Source organism: Sapajus apella, unplaced genomic scaffold (genome assembly GCF_009761245.1).
Source record: "Sapajus apella isolate SASKATOON/1434 unplaced genomic scaffold, GSC_monkey_1.0 scaffold5, whole genome shotgun sequence".
Taxonomy (NCBI): domain Eukaryota; kingdom Metazoa; phylum Chordata; class Mammalia; order Primates; family Cebidae; genus Sapajus; species Sapajus apella.
The window spans coordinates 38,012,976-38,034,002 of NW_022436945.1; the positions used below are offsets into that span (position 1 = coordinate 38,012,976).

General features: G+C 43.8%; 1 protein-coding gene and 1 long non-coding RNA gene across 3 annotated transcripts; one reads left to right on the top strand and one right to left on the bottom strand.

The window, feature by feature from the left end:
* Positions 1-676: 676 nt before the first annotated feature.
* Positions 677-19,991, bottom strand: OCIAD2 (OCIA domain containing 2). 2 transcript variants are annotated; one of them, XM_032274148.1, is made up of 7 exons: positions 19,735-19,894; positions 17,433-17,560; positions 11,313-11,409; positions 8,977-9,030; positions 5,538-5,585; positions 4,275-4,392; positions 677-860 (listed from the first exon to the last, which is right to left on the bottom strand). In XM_032274148.1, the coding sequence occupies exons 2-7, from the start codon at positions 17,496-17,498 to the stop codon at positions 779-781; spliced, it is 465 nt and encodes a 154-aa protein (XP_032130039.1). In that variant the 5' UTR covers positions 17,499-17,560; positions 19,735-19,894; the 3' UTR covers positions 677-778. The 2 variants fall into 2 exon arrangements, with proteins under 2 accessions (XP_032130039.1, XP_032130040.1); XM_032274149.1 differs by lacking the exon at positions 11,313-11,409 and having other exon boundaries at positions 19,735-19,991.
* LOC116548708 lies at positions 4,302-6,334 on the top strand. The gene is made up of 3 exons (XR_004267517.1): positions 4,302-4,394; positions 5,540-5,608; positions 5,752-6,334. It is a non-coding gene; the product is annotated as an uncharacterized LOC116548708 (long non-coding RNA).
* Positions 19,992-21,027: the final 1,036 nt, after the last annotated feature.

Genomic DNA, 21,027 nt, shown 5'->3' on the forward strand with positions numbered 1-21,027 from the left:
ATTTTAGGAAGCACTTCTCATATGTGAAAGACACATTCTTGGCCTGTTTCTATCTCCATACACATTAATTTTCTTGCAATCATGACTTCCTAACTTCTTCAACATTCACTCCTGTGCCCTACCAGAGAACGTAAAACTGGAAAAAAAAAAAAAAAAAAAAAAAAAAGCGAAGTAAAAGAAAGGATAGAGGTTAAATCTGTGATGACTTAATTTTCTCTTTTAGCTGTAAACAGGGGAGGTGAAATGTCATTTGTGTGCGTGTGGGAGGATTCCTAAAATGTTCTTTTTTTTTTTTTTTTGAGACGGAGTCTAGCTCTGCCACCCAGGCAGGAGTGCAGTGGCACAATCTCTGCTCACTGCAACTTCCACCTCCCAGGTTCAAGCAATTCTCCTGCCTCAGCCTTCCTCTCAGTAGGTGGAATTACAGGCGTGCACCATCACGCCCGGCTAATTTTTATATTTTTAGTAGAGACAGGGTTTCACCATGTTGGCCAAGCTGGTCACAAACTCCTGACCTCAAATAATCTGCCTGCCTCAGCCTCCTAAAGTGCTGGGATTATAGGTGTGAGCCACCGTGCCCAGCCCCAACATGATCTTAAAGAGCAGAAAAACATGTAATGCTCAGTTTACCTGAGAGCTTCTACCGAATATGTTTCAGTGAGTGAGAGACACAAGGTTTTTGTTCCATTAGAAGTATTTTATTTTAAAGTACACTTGAAATTTTAAATGTGTTCAAATTCAGAGGTTTAAAAAACTTTGAAAGTCAGAGACACAGAGTTTAGGAAGCTGAAGGCTGAGAGTCTCCCTTCTCACTTAATCCATGCTTTATTTTGCATTCCTCGCAGGTAAGCAGGCAGTGCCTAGAAGAGAAGCAAAAATAGACAGTGGTTTGTACTTTGACACTGGAAGCTCTAGCTTTATTATTATTATTAATTTAAAAAGTCTTTTTAAAAAAAGACTGTTGTTTCCCAGGCTGGTCTCGAACCGCTGGGATCAAGGGATCCTCCCACCCAACCCTCTCGAGTATCTGAGACTATAGGCATGAACCACTGCACCTGGCCTCAACACAACATTAGAGATATAGTTTATGCTGAAGTTCACTAGGCTTGTTTTTCCAGAAATAATAGGAGTTGTTGCTTGATTTATGACCCCAGAATTTCACACCCCTAAAAGCAAATAATGAGCTTTATATTGAAACAGATGGTTGTATTTGTGGTCAGGGTCCAGCAGAGGTTGAACATATTAATTCTTTTTTAATTTGAGTAATTTCTAACAATAGCGTAAAATTATAAATATACAGTGCATTGATCCAGGATTGGACTATATGCCTATAGAGTTAAGTATGAACAGACACACATGTGCACATATATACACACATAATTTTTTAAATTAAAAAAATGATGATACTTCCAGAATTTCTGGCTTATACTTTGCCTAACTCTCCCTTGGTATTCCCTTAGGACACCAGGGAAAATGCACAGCTTCGTTCTAGACTAATAGTAACATTTGAATACGGAATAGATGTCCTCAAGTCCCTCCTTGCATTAAAGTTTTATAATCTTACAAATTCAACAAACATTTACTGAACATCTACTACTATGAGGACTTTCCAACAGGACAACTTTATTTATACAGGGCAGTGATAGGATGTGTTTTGAATGATAGAAAACTCATTCAATCTGGCTTGGGTGGGAAGGATTACTTGAAAGGTAGCAAGGCCACAAACTGCTATTGTAAAACCCTGAACGTGGATGAGGAACCCCTTTCTCTCACTTATTTCCCCTCATTGCTTTGAGAATGAAAAAAATCCTTAAGCATGGCATAAATTCCTCCAGGAGCTGACCTCTAGGTGCCCGGACTTCCAGCTTGTTATCTGCCTTTCCCAATAGGTCTTTATGCTCCGGCCATAGGATGTATTTATGATTCCCTTTAATAATGAAAATTTCCCCTCTCTACATACTACTCCAGGACTGGAATCCCCTTCTTCAACCCTGCTATAGCTCCTACTGTAGCCATAGCTCCTGCTATATCTCCTCTTGTCATACCTTCTGCTATAATTCCTACTACTTGAATCTACTAAGATTCAAGTCAAGCATCATCACCTCCTCCAAGCAGTCCTCCTTAATGCCTATTCCTTAACTCTCTCCTCTACCTCAACTTAGTCAAGTTCCCCACTCTACTTTCCCTTAACTAGAAAATCAAGTAGCTTTGTGCATTATTGCCTTTCAAATGTGCTGGTAATGGCCCTTCACACAGCGCACAGCAATTGGTTACCAGCTACAAATGCAAGTCCAGAGTAGGGCTTCTGTGGCTGGCAGCGGGAAGGCAAATGAAACTACAGAAAGCAGAGCTTAAAGGAGCCCTTGAAACTAGTTACTTCAATTACCTCCTGTCACAATGGACATTGTCTGAAAAATGTAGATTTCAGTCCTGTGTTTATAATTACTCTGAAATCCAAAGTTGGTTAATTGCAAAAGACACTCCTGAAATTGAAGAGGAAGCAGTCAACAAAATTCTCTCCTTTACTTATGCTACTTTTTCCTACTTTCCCACACAGACCAGAATCATGTGACCAATTCCTCCCCAGCAAGCTGACTCTAAAACATAACTTTGTGAGGATGAACTATAGTTGGTGTTCTCTGTAAATACGGAATTAATGATGAACTGGTGGCCTTGCTCCTGTAATGGGAAAAGTAAGGGTTTGGAAAACAGATGATCTGAGGTGAGAGACCCTTTTCCACCCACTAATGATGTCACCTTCAGAAGGTCTCTGAAGCTCTCTGGGTCTCATGCAGCTCATCAAAAAGAGACAGTATTGAAGGTTCCATCTATCACTCCAGGACTAGGGAACATGGCTTTCCAGTCACATAATTAGAAAAGGACCTTGGGTGTTTTGACTTCTAGTCCAGTTTGTTTTCACCATATTGTGCTGCTTTTTAGATAGAACCCACTGTGACCAGCAAGGGGTCTTTAGAGAAATGTGTCCCCAACACTACTCTTGTAACTACTATGGTAGAACTAGTAGAAATAGCTAATGTTTACTGAGCACTTACTGAGAGTCATGAATAATCATTTCTATTCTTTACATCTCATAAAAACTATCCTGATTACCATTTTGTACACATAAAAAAAACTGAAGATCAGAGAGCTTAAGAAACTTGCAGGGTCACACAGCTTAGTAAGTAGTAGAACTGGTTTTCAACCTAAGTACTGTAACAGCAGAGGTGATGCCATTAACTCCAAAGTCGTACTGCCTATTTCCCCTCTAGAAAATCATGATATATACAGTATTAACATAGTAGCAGCTCCGAGGAGCCCTGCAGTAAAGGAAACGATTAAGTTTTTTTGTTTTTGTTGTTTGTTTTTTGATATGGGTTTCATTCTTTTTGCCTAGGCTGGAGCGCAACGGCGCAATCTCAGCTCACCACAACCTCTGCCTCCTGGGTTCAAGCAATTCTCCTGCCTCAGCCTCCCAAGTAGCTGGGATTACAGGCATGCACCACCATGCCCAGCTAATTTTGTATTTTTTTAGTAGAGATGGGGTTTCTCCATGTTGGTCAGGCTGATCTGGAACTCGCGATCTCAGATGATCCACCTGCCTTGGCCTCCCAAAGTGCTGGGATTACAGGCGTGAGCCACTGCACCCGGCCTAGAAACTGTTAAAGTTTTGTGTGACTCTGTGATGGTGAAAGCCATATCTGCTCATTGAGGAATTCCTTTTTTGTTTGTTTTTTTTTGAGATGGAGTCTCACTCTGTTGCCCAGGCTGGAGTGCAGTGGCATGATCTCAGCTTACTGCAACGTCTGCCTCCCAGGTTCAGGCGATCCTCCTGCCTCAGCCCCGCTAGTAGCTGGGATGGCAGGCATGTGCCACCATGCCAGGCTTCTTTTTGTATTTTTAGTGGAGATGGCGTTTCACCATGTTTGCAAGGCTGACCTCGAACTCCTGACCTCAGGTGATCGACCTGCCTTGGCCTCCCAAAGTGCTGGGATTACAGGTGTAAGCCACAACACCTGGCCGGGAAATTCTTTAGAAACTTGCACAATGCTTTGAACACAGTAGGCACCCATTAAATATTTATTGAACAAATGAAATAGGTAAGTAAGTGTAATAACAAAGTTATTATTGAAGTTGGGCAGCAACAACTTTAAACCTGGGAGTTAAAACTTTTTTAACATATGAATTTTAAAAATTGTGTTTAATATTATAGTGAGTAATCTTTCATTTAATTTTTGTAATTACATTACAATCCCTCAATCAAACAGATTACAAACCTGTTATGCTGTGGACCAAAGCCAGCCCCACGAAGTTGATCTTCAAAAAAATGGAATTTACTCTGGCATGCTCCTATGTATGACACCTTTCCAAGGCCAAATCCCAAGAGACCAGCAACTGTAAAAGCAGGTTGGGAGAGATCATTTAAAGGTTGAGAATCCTCTCCATTAGTTATCTTCTAGAGCTTTAAAAGTTAATGCTAGCAATTTTAAAATTAAAAGGACCATGCTAAATCAATGAATGAAGACTCTGAGAATGAAGTCTCTATTTAAAATGAGCAGGATTGGGAACTGGAGACTTCCTGATCTGAGCTTTGAACTGGTGGTAGAAGGGCCAGGACAGAGCAAGCCACAGTGCTGTCCTGGAGACAGCCAGCCAGAAGAGGGCCCACCTGTCAAGCAAATGGTTGAGATCACCGGGGCAGGGGAAGGTGGGGTCTGGGTTGTGGCTATATACAGCCTCCCAATCACTGGGTAGAAACACCCCTAATCTTCCTTATGGCCTTGGAGTAGTGGAGAGCTTCAGTCCATCTTGCCTATAGGAGAGAGGTCAGAGGGAGAGGGACCCTCCTATGGAAGAGATCTCGAACCTCTTTCTCCTGCTGGGAATAAATGCAGTTTCAGACTCTCAACTGGAATGTGTCCCTTTTATACATAAAAGATCTATTGATACAGGTGGAAGAAGATGAAACCCCAAGTTTGTAGTAAATCTATTATTAGAAATCCCTCAATTCTTAAAAATTACTCCTTTTTTATATGTATTGTAGAAAATATTTTGAGAAGAGTGGCCAGGCCAAAAGAAGAAAATAAAAATCCCTAAAGGATGTATCATTCAGAGACTCTGCTATTGATAATCTCATTGTATATCCTGCCAGTCCCTCTTAGTCCGTGCTTTAAGGATGGTCTAAGGAGAAGTCTCTACTGCTAAGCCGTATATCAGAAAGTGTTGAATGAATTAAGAAATGCAGAGTGGCAGAAAATAGAGGCTGATTTTTCAAAAAGACAATACAGGCAGTTTACTTAGGCTGGAAATTCACATCTCCAGTTGCTAGTAATGTCTTTCCCCCCGCTCCCAAAATGAATCTGCTTTTAAAATTTTTATTTATTATTATTTTTAAAAATAGATACAAGGTTTCACCATGTTGTCCAGGCTGGTCTTGAACTCCTGGACTCAAGCAACCCACCCGCCTCAGCCTCCCAAAGAGCTGAGATTACAGATGTGAGCCACCACGCCTGGCTTGCCTTTTCATTTCTGTGACTTACAGGCAACTTTGGGCAATGATCCAAATCTAGGATTAGCTGCCAAATAACCTAAGGAGTAATACAGAAATACAGTATTATTTCATTTTATAACTTATCTAAGTTATAAGTTATAAATTATGTTATTCTTAAAGTATAAAGAAACTTCCAAAATTTAAGATATAAAATTTCTTAAATGTATACATACTCTGACTTTAAAAAGATGATCTTAAAAGAGCTATGATTCAATTCTCAGTTGACTTTAACTCCCAGATAGTCATTTTAGGTAAATTACAAATATCAGCTTTAATGTGTAGAAAAATAATATGAAACAGAAAATTCAAGACTGATTCAAAGACATCAAGCAAAGGTAGGGCTAACAACAGTGTTCAAAGACATTAGTCATCCTCTTTCCCTTTTAAACAACTCAACATAGAAAGTTTCCATGTGCACATTCACATATCACTATTTTACAATGCAAACAGTACAACTCATGGTAGTTAGAACAATGGCCTTCTAGAGATACCCAAGTCCGAATTCCTGGAAAAGGTGATATATTATGTCACAAAATGGGGATTAGGTGGAAAATGGAACTAATGTTGCTAATCAGATAACTTTAGAGAGAGGATCCGGGTGGGTCCAATGTGATCCTTCAGTGTGGAAGAGGAAACTGGTGATGGAACAGAGAGATGGCAGCAAGAGAAGAACTTGGCTCAATGTTGTGGACTTTACGGTCATAGGAAGGGGCCATCGGTTAAGAAATATGGGTGGGTCTAGAAGCTGGAAAGGAAAAGTAAGCCCAAGAGCCTTCAGAAGGAACACAGCTGGACCGATGCCTTGATTTTGGCCCTGTGAGACCCATTTCAGAATTCTGACTTCCAAAAACTGTAGGATGATACATTCATGTTGTTCTAAGCTGCTGTGTTTGTGGTAATTTGTTAGAGAAGTTGTAGAAAACTGATACCAAGCCCCGAAAAAATATATTAGCATAGATGCAAAAGATGGTAGATGTCTTGGTCTGTTTTCTGCTGCTATAGCAGACTACCACAGGCTGGATAATTTATAAAAAACAGAAGTTCACTTGGCTCACAGTTCTGGAGGCTGGGAAGTCCAAGAGCAGAGAGCCGGCATCTAGTCAGGGTTATCCCATGGCAAGGAAGTGCAGGAAACAGACAGCAAGAGGCTGAATACATCCTTTTTATCAGGAAATACTCCCATGATGATAGTATTAATCAATTTATGAGGATGGAGCCCTCATAGCTTAACCTCTTAAAGGCCCCATCTCTTAATACTGTTACAATAGTAGTTAAATTTCAACCTGAGTTTTGAAGGGGACATTCACACCACAAGCAGTAGAATTGAAGTTGTTTAATACTTATAAAACATAATTCTGGCTGGGTGCAGTGGCTCATGCCTGTAATCCCAGCACTTTGGGAGGCTAAAGTGGCCAGATCGCTTGAGGTCAGGAGCATGAGACCAGCCTGGCCAATATGGTGAAACTCCGTCTCTACTAAAAACACAAAAATTAGCCAGATGTGGTAGTGCATGCCTGCAATTCCAGCTACTAGGGAGGTTATGGCAAGAGAATTGCTTGAACCAGCTGGTGGAAGTTGCAGTGAGCCAAAATCAGGCCACTGCACTCCAGCCTGAGCAACAGAGCAAGACTCCATCTCAAAAAACACCCCAAAAAACCCCCATAATCTCCATATATGTCCCAGCTCCCATATTTTTATTTGTGTAAAAAATGATCTAAAAATGCTTGTTACTTCTACAAAAAGCTATCTTCAAGTTATAAAAATAAAATCATATTTAATACATGACCTTTATGAACAAGAATGGTATTGGTCAAAGTGGGATTCTCCTAGATACTTCGTGTGGTTTTTAAGACCCAGAAAAGAATGAGGATTTCTTCCTTCATAGTTATTGAGCACAAATGTTCCTTTTAAGATCCCGGTAATCAAGTCTGGGTGTGGCGGCTTACCCATGTAATTCCAGCACTTTGGGAGGCTGAGGCGGGAGGATCACTTGAGCTCAGGAGTTCAAGACCAGCCTGGGCAATATAGTGAGACACTGTCTCTGCAGAAATTTTTTAAAAAATTATCTGGGTGTGGTGGCATGTGTCTATAGACCCAGCTACTTGGAAAACTCAGGTGGGAGCATCACTTGAGCCTCGGAGGTTGAGACTTCAGGTAGCCACTATTGTATCACTGCACTGGATGACAGAGTGAGACCCTGTCTCAAAAATGAATAAGTAAACAAAAACCCCACAAAACAAAACCCCAAGACCCCCATAAAATCCTGATAATCAGAAGCCAGGCATGGTGGTGTGTACCTATAATCCTAGCTACTCAAGGAGGTTAAAGGAGGAGGATCACTTGAGCCTCAGAGTTTGAAACCAGCTTGGGCAACATAGCAAGACCTCGTGTCATTTAAAACAAATAAAAAATAAAACAAAATCCTGGCAATCAGCAGTGTTAGATAAAATGGGCTTAAACAGGATAAGGTGCGTTCTTGTCACCTGGGGAACTAGGCAAAGTCTCTGGGTTCTCTAGTCAGGTGGAGACAGGGAGGAGATAAGAAAAGAATAGAGAGGAAAACAGGAAAACACTAAGAGGCAGGGAGAGGTTGTGCGGGGAGGTACAAGGAGCTGCTGGTCCTTACAGAATCTTCTATGGAGGAGACAGAGTGCCCACCTCAGGCAGATGCAGTCTCTTGCCAAAAGAAATGGCGTGGTAGACACAGGTTGGGGTGGATTTCAGCTCCCCACCCCCTCCCTGGAGCATCCTTATTTGTACAGGGAACCATCTGTCTCACCATATACAGACGCCCTGAAAGACACAGCACTCCGGCACAGAGAAAGGTGCAGGATTGATTCTATTTTGTGTAAACAAAGCAAATTTATTATCTTATAGTTCTTGAGGTCAGAAATCCAAAATGGGCCTCACCAGATGAAAACCAAGGTTTTAACTGCATTCCTTAAATGGACTGCCTTCCAATCTGGAGGCTGGAGGGTGTGACTTTCTAGCTTCTTGAAGCTGCCCACCATCCTTCGCTCATGGCCCCTTCCTCCATCTTCAAGTCCAACAATGTTGAGCTGAGTCCTCAGACTGCCACCTCTCTGATTCCACCTTCAGATCCCGTCTCTCACTTTTAAGGACCCTTTCAATTACACCAGGCCCACCTGGATCACCCAGGATACTCTCCCTATTTTAAGGTCAGGTGATTAACAACCTTCATTCCATCTACAACTTTGATTTCCTTTTGCCAGGTAACCCAATATATTCACTAATTCCGGAGATTAGTATGCTTTCTGGAGAGATGGGGACTTAGGCTAAATAGGAAGAAGTCTGCATAAATAAATCCTTCACGAAAAAATAAGTGCCAGGGGCCACAAAGCTGCCAGGAGGGTCACAGAAAAGTGGGCTCTCTGAAATTAGATTATTTAACAAATGTTGAATCTTACCTTGGTAGACTAGTCCCTGGGTGACAAGCATGCTTACAAGAGAAAAAGGCAGAGCTGTAAGGCAAAAACGTCCTTTAATATTGGTATTTTAAAAATTGGCACCTCACCTAGAAGTTACAGAGAATTACTCTGAGCTTTTTCTCTTACCTTCTTTGTCAGTGAAATGTTATTCGTTTGTTATTTTACTAACAAATATTTATTCAGTGCAGCGTGGAGAATTTTCTTGGAATCTTCCCCAGTCACTCACCCTGAGGCACAGCATTAATTTGAACCCTGTGCTACTTCATCTCTGACATCCGCTTGTAATGAATGCCAACATGCACCAGATTCTAAGCATTACATATAATAAAGGCATCTTAGGATATAAGTATATTTACCTGTTGAATTTGGGAGCTGCTTTTAGCTATGTGTATATTTTGAAATTTTCAATCCTACATAAATGTTAAAAAGCAATACAATAAATTCCTACATACTCTTCATCTGGATTCATTAATTGTGAACATTTTTCCAAATTTGCTTTATCATTTTTAAATTTTTCCGTTTTTTCTGAGCCATGTGAAATTTGCAAACATTATGACTCTTTATAACTAAATACTTCAGCAGGTGTCTTCTAATAACAAGAATGCTTCTGCACGTAGTTACACCGCCATTAGCATGGTCAAAATTGAACACTCATACTCAAGAAAAAATATATTAACTTATACACAATTGTTATCCAAATCTCTCCAATTGGCCCAATAGCTGTCAGCCAATAGCTGTGGGTTTTTTTCCAATTCAGAAATTCAGGGATTATATGTTACATATACTCTCCTATCTGCTTTAGTCTAGGACAGTTCCCTGCCTTTCTTTTTCTTTTTAATGACATTTTCTCTTACAATTTGGATTTGCCCAATGATCCAAATTAAAGATTACAAGATGACTATATTCATGTTAAACATGTGTAATGTTTAGCTACAATTTTAAAACAGGAAATTTAGTCTGGGAAAAGCAGTTTCTAGTTCTGTCCACCAAAATGTGTCAGATGACTTCTTTCAAAAGAAGAGAGTAGTGATAAACATGTAGCTCTTTCCAGTTCAACCAAGACAAATCAAATAGCAACGAATTTTTCCACGCATAGCTACCCCATAGTGGGCAAATAGGTCATACTGAAGTGTTAATCTACTAGGGCCCAATTAAATTTTTGGAATGAATTTCTGGAAGCACAATCAGTAATCCTATAATGTATAATAAACATCAACTTCTAGAGGGTGTTCTTTCTTTCTTTCTTTCTTTGTTTTTTTTTTTTTTTTTTTTTTTTTTTTTTTGAGGTGGAGTCTTGCTTTGTTGCCCAGGCTGGAGTGCAGTGGCGCGATCTTGGCTCACTACAACTTCTGCCTCCTGGTTTCAAGCAATTCTCGTGCTTCAGACTCCCAAGTAGCTGGGATTACAGGCACCTACCACCACGCCTGGTTAATTTTTGTATTTTTAGTAGAGATGGGGTTTCACCATGTTAGCCAGGCTGGTCTTGAACTCCTGATCTCATGATCCACCCACCTCAGCCTCTCAAAGTGCTGGGATTACAGGCATAAGCCACTGTACTTGACCTGAGAGTGTTATTTCTAAAACAAGTGATACTAAATTTGAATGACTTAAGAAATCAAAATGAGTATTTCAAAGTATAAATTATCCACACATCAGCCATGTTGCAAAATATTGAGACTATATCTACAGGCTCTACTATGCTATTTTCCAAAGCTGAATCACACATTTTTTTAATTGGAAGAGACCTTAATGCACAGCCTGAATTCATACCCTTGTCTTGTGTGAGGCAGGCTCAGAAAGAGGAAGTGACTCAGCTGAAAATGTTATTTCAGAGACAGTGTAAGAGAAGTATTAATGGAACGCAGCCATTTTTCATTCATTTGCCAAATATCGATTAGGTATTTTCTATGAATGGGGCACGGTGCTAGGCTCTAGGATGAAGTTCCAGATGAACCTGACATTATTTCTGAACTCTATGAAGCTTAGAGTCTAGTAGAATTTAGGAAGGTCCACTCTTTGGGAGTCAACAAATTATAAATAACAGCCTTGGTATGCATTCTTGGTCACATGTTCTTGGTGAAGGGAAGAGTTACTTGTGTATCACCTTTTGCTAAGTGAGGTAAAGTGCTCCTTAATCAGATATTATCTCTGTTCTAAACAAGGAATGAACCTGGATTTAAACTCTAAACATCCCCAAATATCAAAGTTCTTCAGATAGTTATGCAAAGTCCCTGCTCAAAAGTAAGTCATTACCACAATTCTAATATGATATCTAGGCAGTTTGCTGCCACAAATACAACGTTAGGTGCAATTACCTCTCTTCCAGAAACTTTCTTCCTGACACTCTCGCATAATCTTTGAGATCTCTGCTCTGTGGATGTGCAGTTTTGATTTTGGACAAAACAACAGGCTCTGTAAGGGAAATTATATGGTGAGCTAACTGAGACCATCCGAAAATCACACACTTTGTTTTCTGTTTTCTCCATCAGATAACAGGGAGGTCTTTTCACTTGCTATACAGTGTGTATTCTGTGCCAGAGGCAGCCTAAAGCAGTGATCAGTTTCCAAGAGTGCTTTCCTGCTGGGAACACTGATTGACTTAGGCAACAGAAGAATCCTAGCTGGAGAGTGAGAGTGATTCACTGACTGGTGCAGGCAGCAGATTTGTGGTGAGGCTGAATCCCTGCTGAGGCCACATTTCCTTCCCCACCTCCATGCCTCTATGTGGTTCACTTGCCTAGAATGCTGTTCACTCCCTTCTCCTGACTGGTCTTAACACCCAGCTGAACATTGTCTCCTGGGTAAGGAGAGAGATTTTCCCCAGCATAATCGTTAGACATCGGGCATCACACTCAGAGCACCTATGTATATGCACTTCTGTATGCATTTTTAGACTGTGAACTCATCAGTGGACTGCTTTTTATTACTCGACATAGTTTACTTTCAATCTGGACACTTTTTAAAAACACATTTATAAGTGGTGTGCATATAATTTCTCGTGTAACTATTGACATGGTTGACATAACTATTTTGATTAGTTCTGTAGTATTTTTTGGACTTTATTAAAAATTAAAAAAATTTAATTGTTGTGGGTACATAGTGTGTTCTGCAGTGTTTTTTTTTTTTTTGGTCAGGGTATCACTTTGTCACCTGGGCTGCAGTCCAGTGACATGATCGTGGCTCACTGTAGCCTCTACCTCCCTGGTTCAAGCGATCCTCCTGCCTCAGCTCCCCTAGTAATTAGGATTATAGAGACCGTGGGGTTTTGCCACATTGCCCAGGCTGGCCTCCAGCTCCCAAGCTCAAGCAATCTGCCCTCCCTGGCCTCCCAAAGTGCTAGGATTACAGGCGTAAGCAACCACACCTGGCCTTCAGTTTTTTTTTTTTTTTTTTTTTAAATCAAGTTCATATGCTATCATCTAGACCAACTCCCATCTTTTACCATTCCTTTTGCTTTGTTGGTACATATGTTTTAATCACTCACTCTCTTCCACATTCTCCACTCCTTCCCCTCTGCCCATCACAACCATTCTGGGTGGTTTTTTCCTTTTTTTTCTTTCTTTCTTTTTTTTTTTTTTGTGTGTGTGTGAGCCAAAGATTTATTTCTTCATTTCTTGCATTTGAAGTACTCTTCGATAACATCATTGGATCTTTTATTTCTTTTTTTCTTCTCTTTTTCTTTTTGAGATGGAGTCTTGCTGTGTAGCCCAGGCTGGAGTGCAGTGGTGCGATCTCAGCTCACTGCAACCTCCCCTCTGGGGTCCCGGTTCAAGCAATTCTCCTGCTCAGCCTCCGGAGTAGCTAGGATTACAGGCATGCGCCACCATGCCCAGCTAATTTTTATATTTTTAGTAGAGAGAGGGTTTCATCATGTTGGCTAGGCTGGTCTTGAACTCCTGACCCCGTGATCCGCCCGCCTTGGCCTCCCAAAGTGCTGGGATTACAGGCGTGAGCCACCGAACCCGGCCGGATCTTTTATTTCTATCCATTCTTGTGAAATATTCATTATCTTGGATGAATATATCTTTTTAATGTAAATAGCACTTTTATATATTTGATTCTTAAAATCCTCTCAACTCAGCTCTATGCTTTTAAGATCCATCCATGTCGCTGTCTCCATCTAGTCTGCTGCTTGTAACAGCTGTATAATTCTGCACAATGCCTCCGAGTCCCCACCGCCTCATGTTCCTCCTGTGGACCCACGAGAGAACATTTTTCAGACACGAACCTAGAAGTAAAGCTCAGGGCGTGTATATTCTTACTGTGACCGAGTGTTGCTAGGCCGCTGTCCTCAATGGCTGTGCAGTCTCCACCCCTACCCGCAGGGCTGGAACACTCCCTCCCGGCTACGTATCCTGTGTAACCGCTAGGCGTGAGTAAAGATGATTCCAAGCAAGTTAAAGAAAGGAGTTTGGCTCTTTCCCTGCCGCCATGTAGAAGCGGAGGCTTGGGTGCGTTCAAGATTTGGCTTCACCTTTAACCCACCGCCGTGGCCGAGGAAGGCATTGCTGCTGGAGGTGTAATGGACGTTAATAATGCTTTACAAGAGGTGCTAAAGACGGCCCTCATCCACGATGGCCTAGCACGTGGAATTCGCGAAGCTGCCAAAGCCTTAGACAAGCACCAAGCCCATCTTTGTGTGCTTGCATCCAACTGTGAGGAGCCTATGCATGTGAAGTTGGCGGAGGCCTTTTGTGCTGAACACCAAATCAACCTAATTAAGGTTGATGACAAGAAACTAGGGGAATGTGTAAGCCTCTGTAAAACTGACAGAGAGAGGAACCCCAGTAAAGTGGTTGGTTGCAGCTGTGTAGTAGTTAAGGACTATGGCAAGGAGACCAGGCGCAGTGGCTCACGCCTGTCATCCCAGCACTTTGGGAGGCCAGGGCGGGCGCATCACAAAGTCAAGAGATCAAGACCAGCCGGGCCAGCATGGTGAAACCCCGTCTCTACTAAAAAAATGCAAAAATTAGCTGGGCATGGTGTCATGCGCCTGTAGTCACAGCTACTCGGGAGGCTGAGGCAGGAGAATCACTTGAAGCTGGGAGGTGGAGGTTGCAGTGAGCCGAGATTGGGCCACTACACTACAGCCTGGTGACAGAGCAAGACTCTGTCCCCCCAAAAAAGGACTATGGCAAGGAGTCTCAGACCAAGGATGTCATTGAAGAGTGCTTCAAATGCAAGAAATGAAGAAATCTTTGGCTCACCAAAAGAATTTTGTCACACTTGGAATTACTTCTTCGCTAACGGATGTGTCTGAGTATCTCTACATATTCTTCAGCTACACCTCCCTTCTCTCTGGTTTTCAGGCAATTCCTGTAATTGGATCTGGGTTGTAATCTTTTTGTATTGGCTCATTAATTTTTTTGTGGAAAAATACATATAATATTTGCCATTTTGACCATTTTATTTTATTTTTTTAGAGACAGGGTCTCACTTTGTCACCCAGGCTGGAGTAGAGTGGTGCCATCATAGCTCACTGCAGTCTCGAACTCCTGGGCTCAAGTAATCCTCACACTTCAGCCTCCTGAGTAGCTGGGACTTTAAGTGCACACCACCTTGCCCGGCTAATTAAAAAAATTTTTTTTTTTATATAGAGCTGGGGGCATCTCACTGTTTCTCAGGTTGGTCTTGAACTCCTGGCCTCAAGTGATTGTCCCACTTTGACTTCCCAAAGTGTCAGGTTTACAGATAGGAGCCACCATGCCTAGCCTTATTAATTTTTTTTTTTAATTTAACTTTTTCTTTACTATAGAAGTCACAGGCTGGGCACAGTGGCTCACACCTGTAATCCTAGCACTTTGGGAGGCCGAGGTGGGTGGATTGCCTGAGCTAAGGAGTTTGAGACCAGCCTGGCAACACAGTGAAACCCTGTCTCTACTAAAACAATATAAAAAATTAGCCAGGTATAGCAGGTGTAGTGGTGTGCACCTGTAGTCCCAGCTATTTGGAAGGCTGAGGCAGGGAATTGCTAGAACCTGGGATGCAGAGGTTGCAGTGAGCTGAAATTGCACCATTGCACTCCAGCCTGGGCAACAGAACAAGACTCCGTCTCAAAAAAAAAAAAAAAAAAAAGTCACACTTGTATTTCCTTTTTTGTGAATTATTTATGTGGGTTCTTTGCCATTTATCTCCAGGGTAAAAACCTGTGTTTTTCTGGTTGCAGTGCAGCTCCTTAACTCCTGAAGTGTAGTTTGATTGTGCTGATCTAGCCACTGTCTTTTTTAGACTTTCTGTGTAGTAGATGCCAATGTGCAGGATGGTCACCATTTCTTGAGCACTTTGTATGGGCCTGGTCCTGGGCCAAGCACTTTACAGTGTGATGCCAATGAATGGGTTGGAGAAACCCAGTGGCACCAGCATCTGTGGCGCTCTATAAGCAGCCCAAGGTGGCGACCTCCCTCTTCTCTTTCTGCAACTCCTCAAGGCATAGGGCAAAGATGCAGTAAGTCCCAGACTGAGTCACAGCAGCAGGAGAAGGAGCTGCTCTCAGTCTCCACTTACCTTCCTTCCTTAGCACATGCAAGCCTCCAGATGCCCAGGGTAAATATTTGCTCTTGCTCTTGGCTGTGCCTGGGGCAGAAATAAGGACTGCCTTCCCTTAATAAACAAATGCACACACCCTGGTTATCACAGTTGCTTCTAGTCCTGTAGTCAGCCTGTAAATCCCTTTGGATTTACATCTCTTTGGAAGGCTGAGGCAGGCAGATCACTTGAGGTCAGGAGTTCAAGACCAGCCTGGCCAACATGGTGAAATCTCGTCTCTACTAAAAATACAAAAATTAGCCAGGTGTGGTGGCGGGTGCCTGTAATCCCGGCTACTCAGGAGACTGAAGTGGGAGAATTGCTTGAACCTGGGAGGTGGAGGTTGCAGTGAGCAGAGATGGCACCACTGCACTCCAGCCTGGGTGACAGAGCTAGACTCCATCTCAAAAAAAAAAAAAAAAAAAAAAAAAAGAAAAGAAAAGAAAAGGAGCTCTGGTGATCCTTTTCTGTATAGCAATGAATGTTTGATGACTCTCCATTTCACGGAGGCAACTCAGGTATCCAAATAATTCTCCTTGCAACTTTCTATCATTTGTCTCTTTGCCTTGCCTAAACTTTGCTCCTTAAACATTACTGCCTCCATACCCTATTTTCAGCTTGAATATGAACACTATTGACCCATCAGAGATGGAGTTTTGCTCTTCTTGCCTAGGCTGGCGTGCAATGGCATGATCTCGGCTCACCACAACCTCTGCCTCCTGGGTTCAAGCAATTCTCCTGCCTCAGCCTACTGAGTAGCTGGGATTACAGGCATGCATCACCACACCTGGCTAATTTTGTATAAGATAGGGTTGGTCAGGCTGGTCTTAAACTCCCAACTTCAGGTGATCTGCCCGCCTCGGTCTCCCAAAGCGCTGGGATTACAGGCATGAGCCACTGTGCCTGGGCTCTCTTTTGTTCATTGATATATTCCTGAAATACACAGTATCCATTCCTAACAAGTTGAAAAATGGTTTCCATGTTAGCACTTGAGTTCTCAACCTGCTAGCTAATTAGTATTAAAGACTCTGCCACCCTGAACAGTAACACCTGTCAACAGCACAGGATTAGTGCAACTATCCATATTAATAAAAATGTAAAAAAAATAAGCAAAATGTCACCAGGTGTGGTGACTCATGCCTGTAATCCCAGCACTTTGGGAGGCTGAGGTGGGAGGATCATTTGAGCTCAGGAGTTTGAGACCTGCAGGGGCAATATAACGGGACCCCTATCTCTATAAATGAATGAATGAATGAATGCAATATGTATCATTCTGTTAGAGTCTATAAAGAGTTTTGCTCTGCTATCAGAAACCTCTTCAGTCACTGACAGTTCATCTAAGAGTTAGTAAGCCTGGATTCTAAAGAAGAAAGAGTAAAAAGGAAGAATTTTGTAAATAAAATTTTAAAAGGCTTCTTTTCAAAGCCGCTGAAAACACACTTTTCAGCGGCTTTGAAAAGCGGCTTTTTTTTCAAAAGCCCATCCAACAAAGTGCCGTACTGAAAAAAATAAGATACTGGTTAAGGATGAAATTTAATAAAAATCCTGTATGATATATATATTTTTAGATGGCAGGTCCTGCAGTTAAAACTATACCTGACCAGGAATGGTGGCCCACGCCTGTAATCCCAGCATTTCAATAGGCCTAGATAGGAGGATTAATTGAGGCCAGAACTTTGAGATCAGCTTGGGCAATATAGTGAGACCTCATGCCTAACCACAAAAAAATAGTTAGCCAGGCATGGTGGCCTGCACCTGTCATCCCAGTTAAGTGAGAAGCTCAAGTAGGAGGATCACTTAATCCAGCAGTTTGAGGCTGTAGTGAGCCATAATTGCACCACTGCACTCCAGTCTGGGTGACAGTGTGAGAGCCTGTCTCAACGAATCGATCAATAAAGATAAAAGTATACCTGCTTGCTTGGTGGTGGCAAATGGGGATCTTTATCTTGGTTTCCACGAGTAGACGTTGAAGCCATGTTGACTTAGTGCTTGCTCTCCTTCCAGTTGATTATCCTCTGCTTTCTCCTTGACCCAGTGTCTAAGGACCGTAGAAGAGAATCACTATGCGGTGACTGAATGTTTGTATCAAGCTTAAAAGCATCCTGAGGATCCACTGGAGTTATTTGGAAAACTCATTTTCCTTTTGTCATTAGCTCATCTGCAAACTCAATGTCTAGTGCCCCCTTCCACCAGCATACACACATTCCTTCACTAATGGGAGACAGGTCAGATTTAGAATGGAGTGAAATATAACACTGTGCACTGAGCGTTAATTATGTGCCAGCCTGGGGGTATGAAGAAGGATAAGACAAGATCAGGGCTGAAGGAATTCATAGTCCACAGAGGGTGACAGACAAGTCAACAGTCATACAACTTGAAAAGGGTTCCCTTGAGGAATGCACAGGATGCTAGGGAAGGAAAAGAAGGATGGTCCATTCCATCTAGTCAGGTCTAGGACTCCTAAGCTTTCAGGAGGATCTGTGGAAGGCAGATGGACTCCGGGACAGGAGAACCAGGTTGCAAGGTGGTGCACTAGTCTGGGCAAGGAATTACAGAGACCTGAACAAAGACCCTGGTGGGAATTCAACATTTTTGATAGATATGCTAAATTCGCCAGCTCTTAAACTGGCGAAGTCATCCTACAGCCCCCAGGCAGTCACTTTTGCTGTTAGTGGCAACCCAGGCTGGAACTCAGCTCTGTCTGTCTTTGACAGAGAGGATAAATATGGGTTTGGAAATGTTGGATTTGGGTGCCTGTGGGGGCAAACAGAATTAGCTGTTAATATTTGACTATTTGGCTCTGGAGTTCCAGAACAGGGGTAGGCTAGAGAGATGAATTTGGGAACTGCCATCATAGATATGAGAGAGCAGGGAACTTGAACAAATGTGTCTAAAAACAGTATTTGGAAATATGAACATTGAACCCAAGGGGATATCGAAAAGAGAAGAAAGATTGAAAAAAAAAAAAAAGCAGGACAAGGAAATGACTGAGAAGGAATAGCTGATACAGAGGGGAGGGAATTCCTCAAGGAGGGAGTGAATCATCAACACCTTCACATGGCTTAGAAAAGTGGACCTTGGATTTGGCAATGATGGACGTAATCCAGGTGGACTTTGAGCGTCTTCCTGCCCCGAGTGGCCGCTGCATTCTGCAGCCCTGAACTCCGCCACTGCTGCTTTTCTTCTGCAAAATGAACCTCTTATACACAATTCTGTTTCCTACATCAATTACTAAACTTTGAAGCATTTGAGCTAAAGGGACCCATACTCCCACCAAGATTCATCACAGGTGCCTGATGTGATTACAGAGACAGCATGGTGCGCTTCACAGGAAAGTGCCGAGTCCGAGAAACCAGGGTTCAAATCCTCTTTCCCCCTGTGATCCCTGTGCTTTGGTACAAACGACTTCATCCGTCCGTGCCTCAGCTTTCTCCTCTGTTAAGTGGGCATAATGCACACAACGGTGAGGGGCTGTGGCAGAGATGAAGACGAGGATGAGGATGAGGGATAGGTCGGTAAAGCCCCGCTCAGCACCAAGCACGCTGCTGTGCGTACGAAAGGGTGGCTGTCAGACAGGCCGTGCACACCTTCCAATTCCTGAGCACTCCCAGGAAGTCTTTGCTGACTAGGCCAAACTAGATTATCTTTGCTTAGCTAGTAGGCCACTTATATTTAGAAGCAAAGATACCCCTCAGCTTCGGTGGCCAGGTCCCCTGGGACCCACTTAGTCCTCAGTCCACACCTAAGAGGAAGCCTTCCGAGGGTCTTGACTGCAGATGTAGCTCCCACCCCCCACCCTAGGGTGGTCCGGGGACCCTCTGCTTCTTCAGTGATGGGGAAGGGACCCGGGGGTGCTGACCGGCGGACATGCGTAGGAAAGCGCGCCCCAGCATGGGGAGCGGGAGTGCTTCTTAGAATGGCCTGGAACCGGGGGCCTGCCGGGCTGGACGACGGGCTGGGGACACCGCACTTTCTGATGCGGTCAGGGGAGCCGGGCGGGGGTCAGCCTCCTGGAGTCCGCCGCCGTCCCCGGCCAGAGGCAGCCGGGGCCACCCCAAGCCTCCCAACCCCTAGCCCGCGCCGGGGCCGCCGGGGTCCGAACCCGGTGAGAGTGAGGGGCGGCCACTGCTGCGCCGCGCCGCCTTCAAAGGACTGCCCCGCGGCTCCGCGTTCCCCCAGGCCACCGTCACCACCCCTGGAGCGGGGGCTCACCTGTGAGGGCCGGGTCGCCTCCAAGACCTCGTCCCCCGTTGCTGAGCCCAGCAGGCCTCGCTCCCCAGCGACTGCACCACGGCCCGCGGCCCGCACCGGTCTCCCCGGCTTCCTCCCGGTCCTTTGTGTTTTCTTCTCTTGCTCCGCCCCTTCGCCTGCCCGCTAAGCACTTAAGCTGAAGAAGTCACCCTACCGCCACCTGCCAGTCGCTTTCGCTGTCGTGGGCAACCCAGGCTGAAACCCAGCTCTTGCCGGACACCCCCCCACCCCGACCCCGTCAACCGTCAAGGCTTGTCCCGACACCGAGTCGGTTCTAGTTCCTTTGTGTCTTCCACAGGACTCCCTTCCTCCAGCAATTGCAGCCGGGAGAGCCTTGTATTGCGTCCCCGCCCTGGGCCAGGCGTGGGCATCACCCTTGCACTCCTTTTCCGCAGCCCGGTGGCGCGCCCGCTGAGATCTCCACTTCGCAGGCGGGTCATCTGAGTTGTGCGGGCCGCCAGGGGAGTCTGGAGTCCACCCTGGGCCCACTTGGCTCCCAGGCCTTCTGTTTCCTTTGCTCTTTGTCGGCCCTCTCTTCCCTCCTGTCTCTCCCCAACTCTGACTCGTAGGGGGAAGCCGCTGACATTTGGGGGAAACTTTAACACCGATACCAGTTGTTATCGGAGAGGGGTCTCGATCCAGACCCCAAGCGAGAGTTCTTGGACTTCGCACAAGAAAGAATTCGAGGTTAAAGCATAAAGTGAGAGTAACTTTATTAAGAAAGTAAAGAAAGGCCGGGGGCGGTGGCTCACGCTGATGCCCATAATCACAACACTTTGGGAGGCCAACCCAGGTGGATCCCTTGAGCCCAGGAGTTCAAGACCAGTCTGGCCAACATGGTGAAACCCCCTCTCTACTAAAAACAAACCAAACTTAGCCAGGAGTGGTGGCGCACGCCTGTAATCCAAGCTACTTGGGAGGCTGAGGCAGGAGAATCGCTTGAACCTGGGCAGAGGTTGCAGTCAGCCAACATGGTGCCACTGCACTCCAGCCTGAGTGACAGAGCAAGACTTCATCTCAAAAAAAAAAAAAGAAGAAGAAGAAGAAATGACTACTCCACTGGCAGAACAGTTCGACTGATTATACTTACAGTTATTTCTTGATTATATGCTAAATAAGAAGTGGATTATTCATGAGTTTTCCAGGAAACAGATGGGCAATTCCCAGAACTGAGGGTTCCTTTACTTTTTAGACCATATGGGGTAAGTTGCAGTGACATTTGTAAACTGTCATGGCCCTGGTGGGAATGTCTTT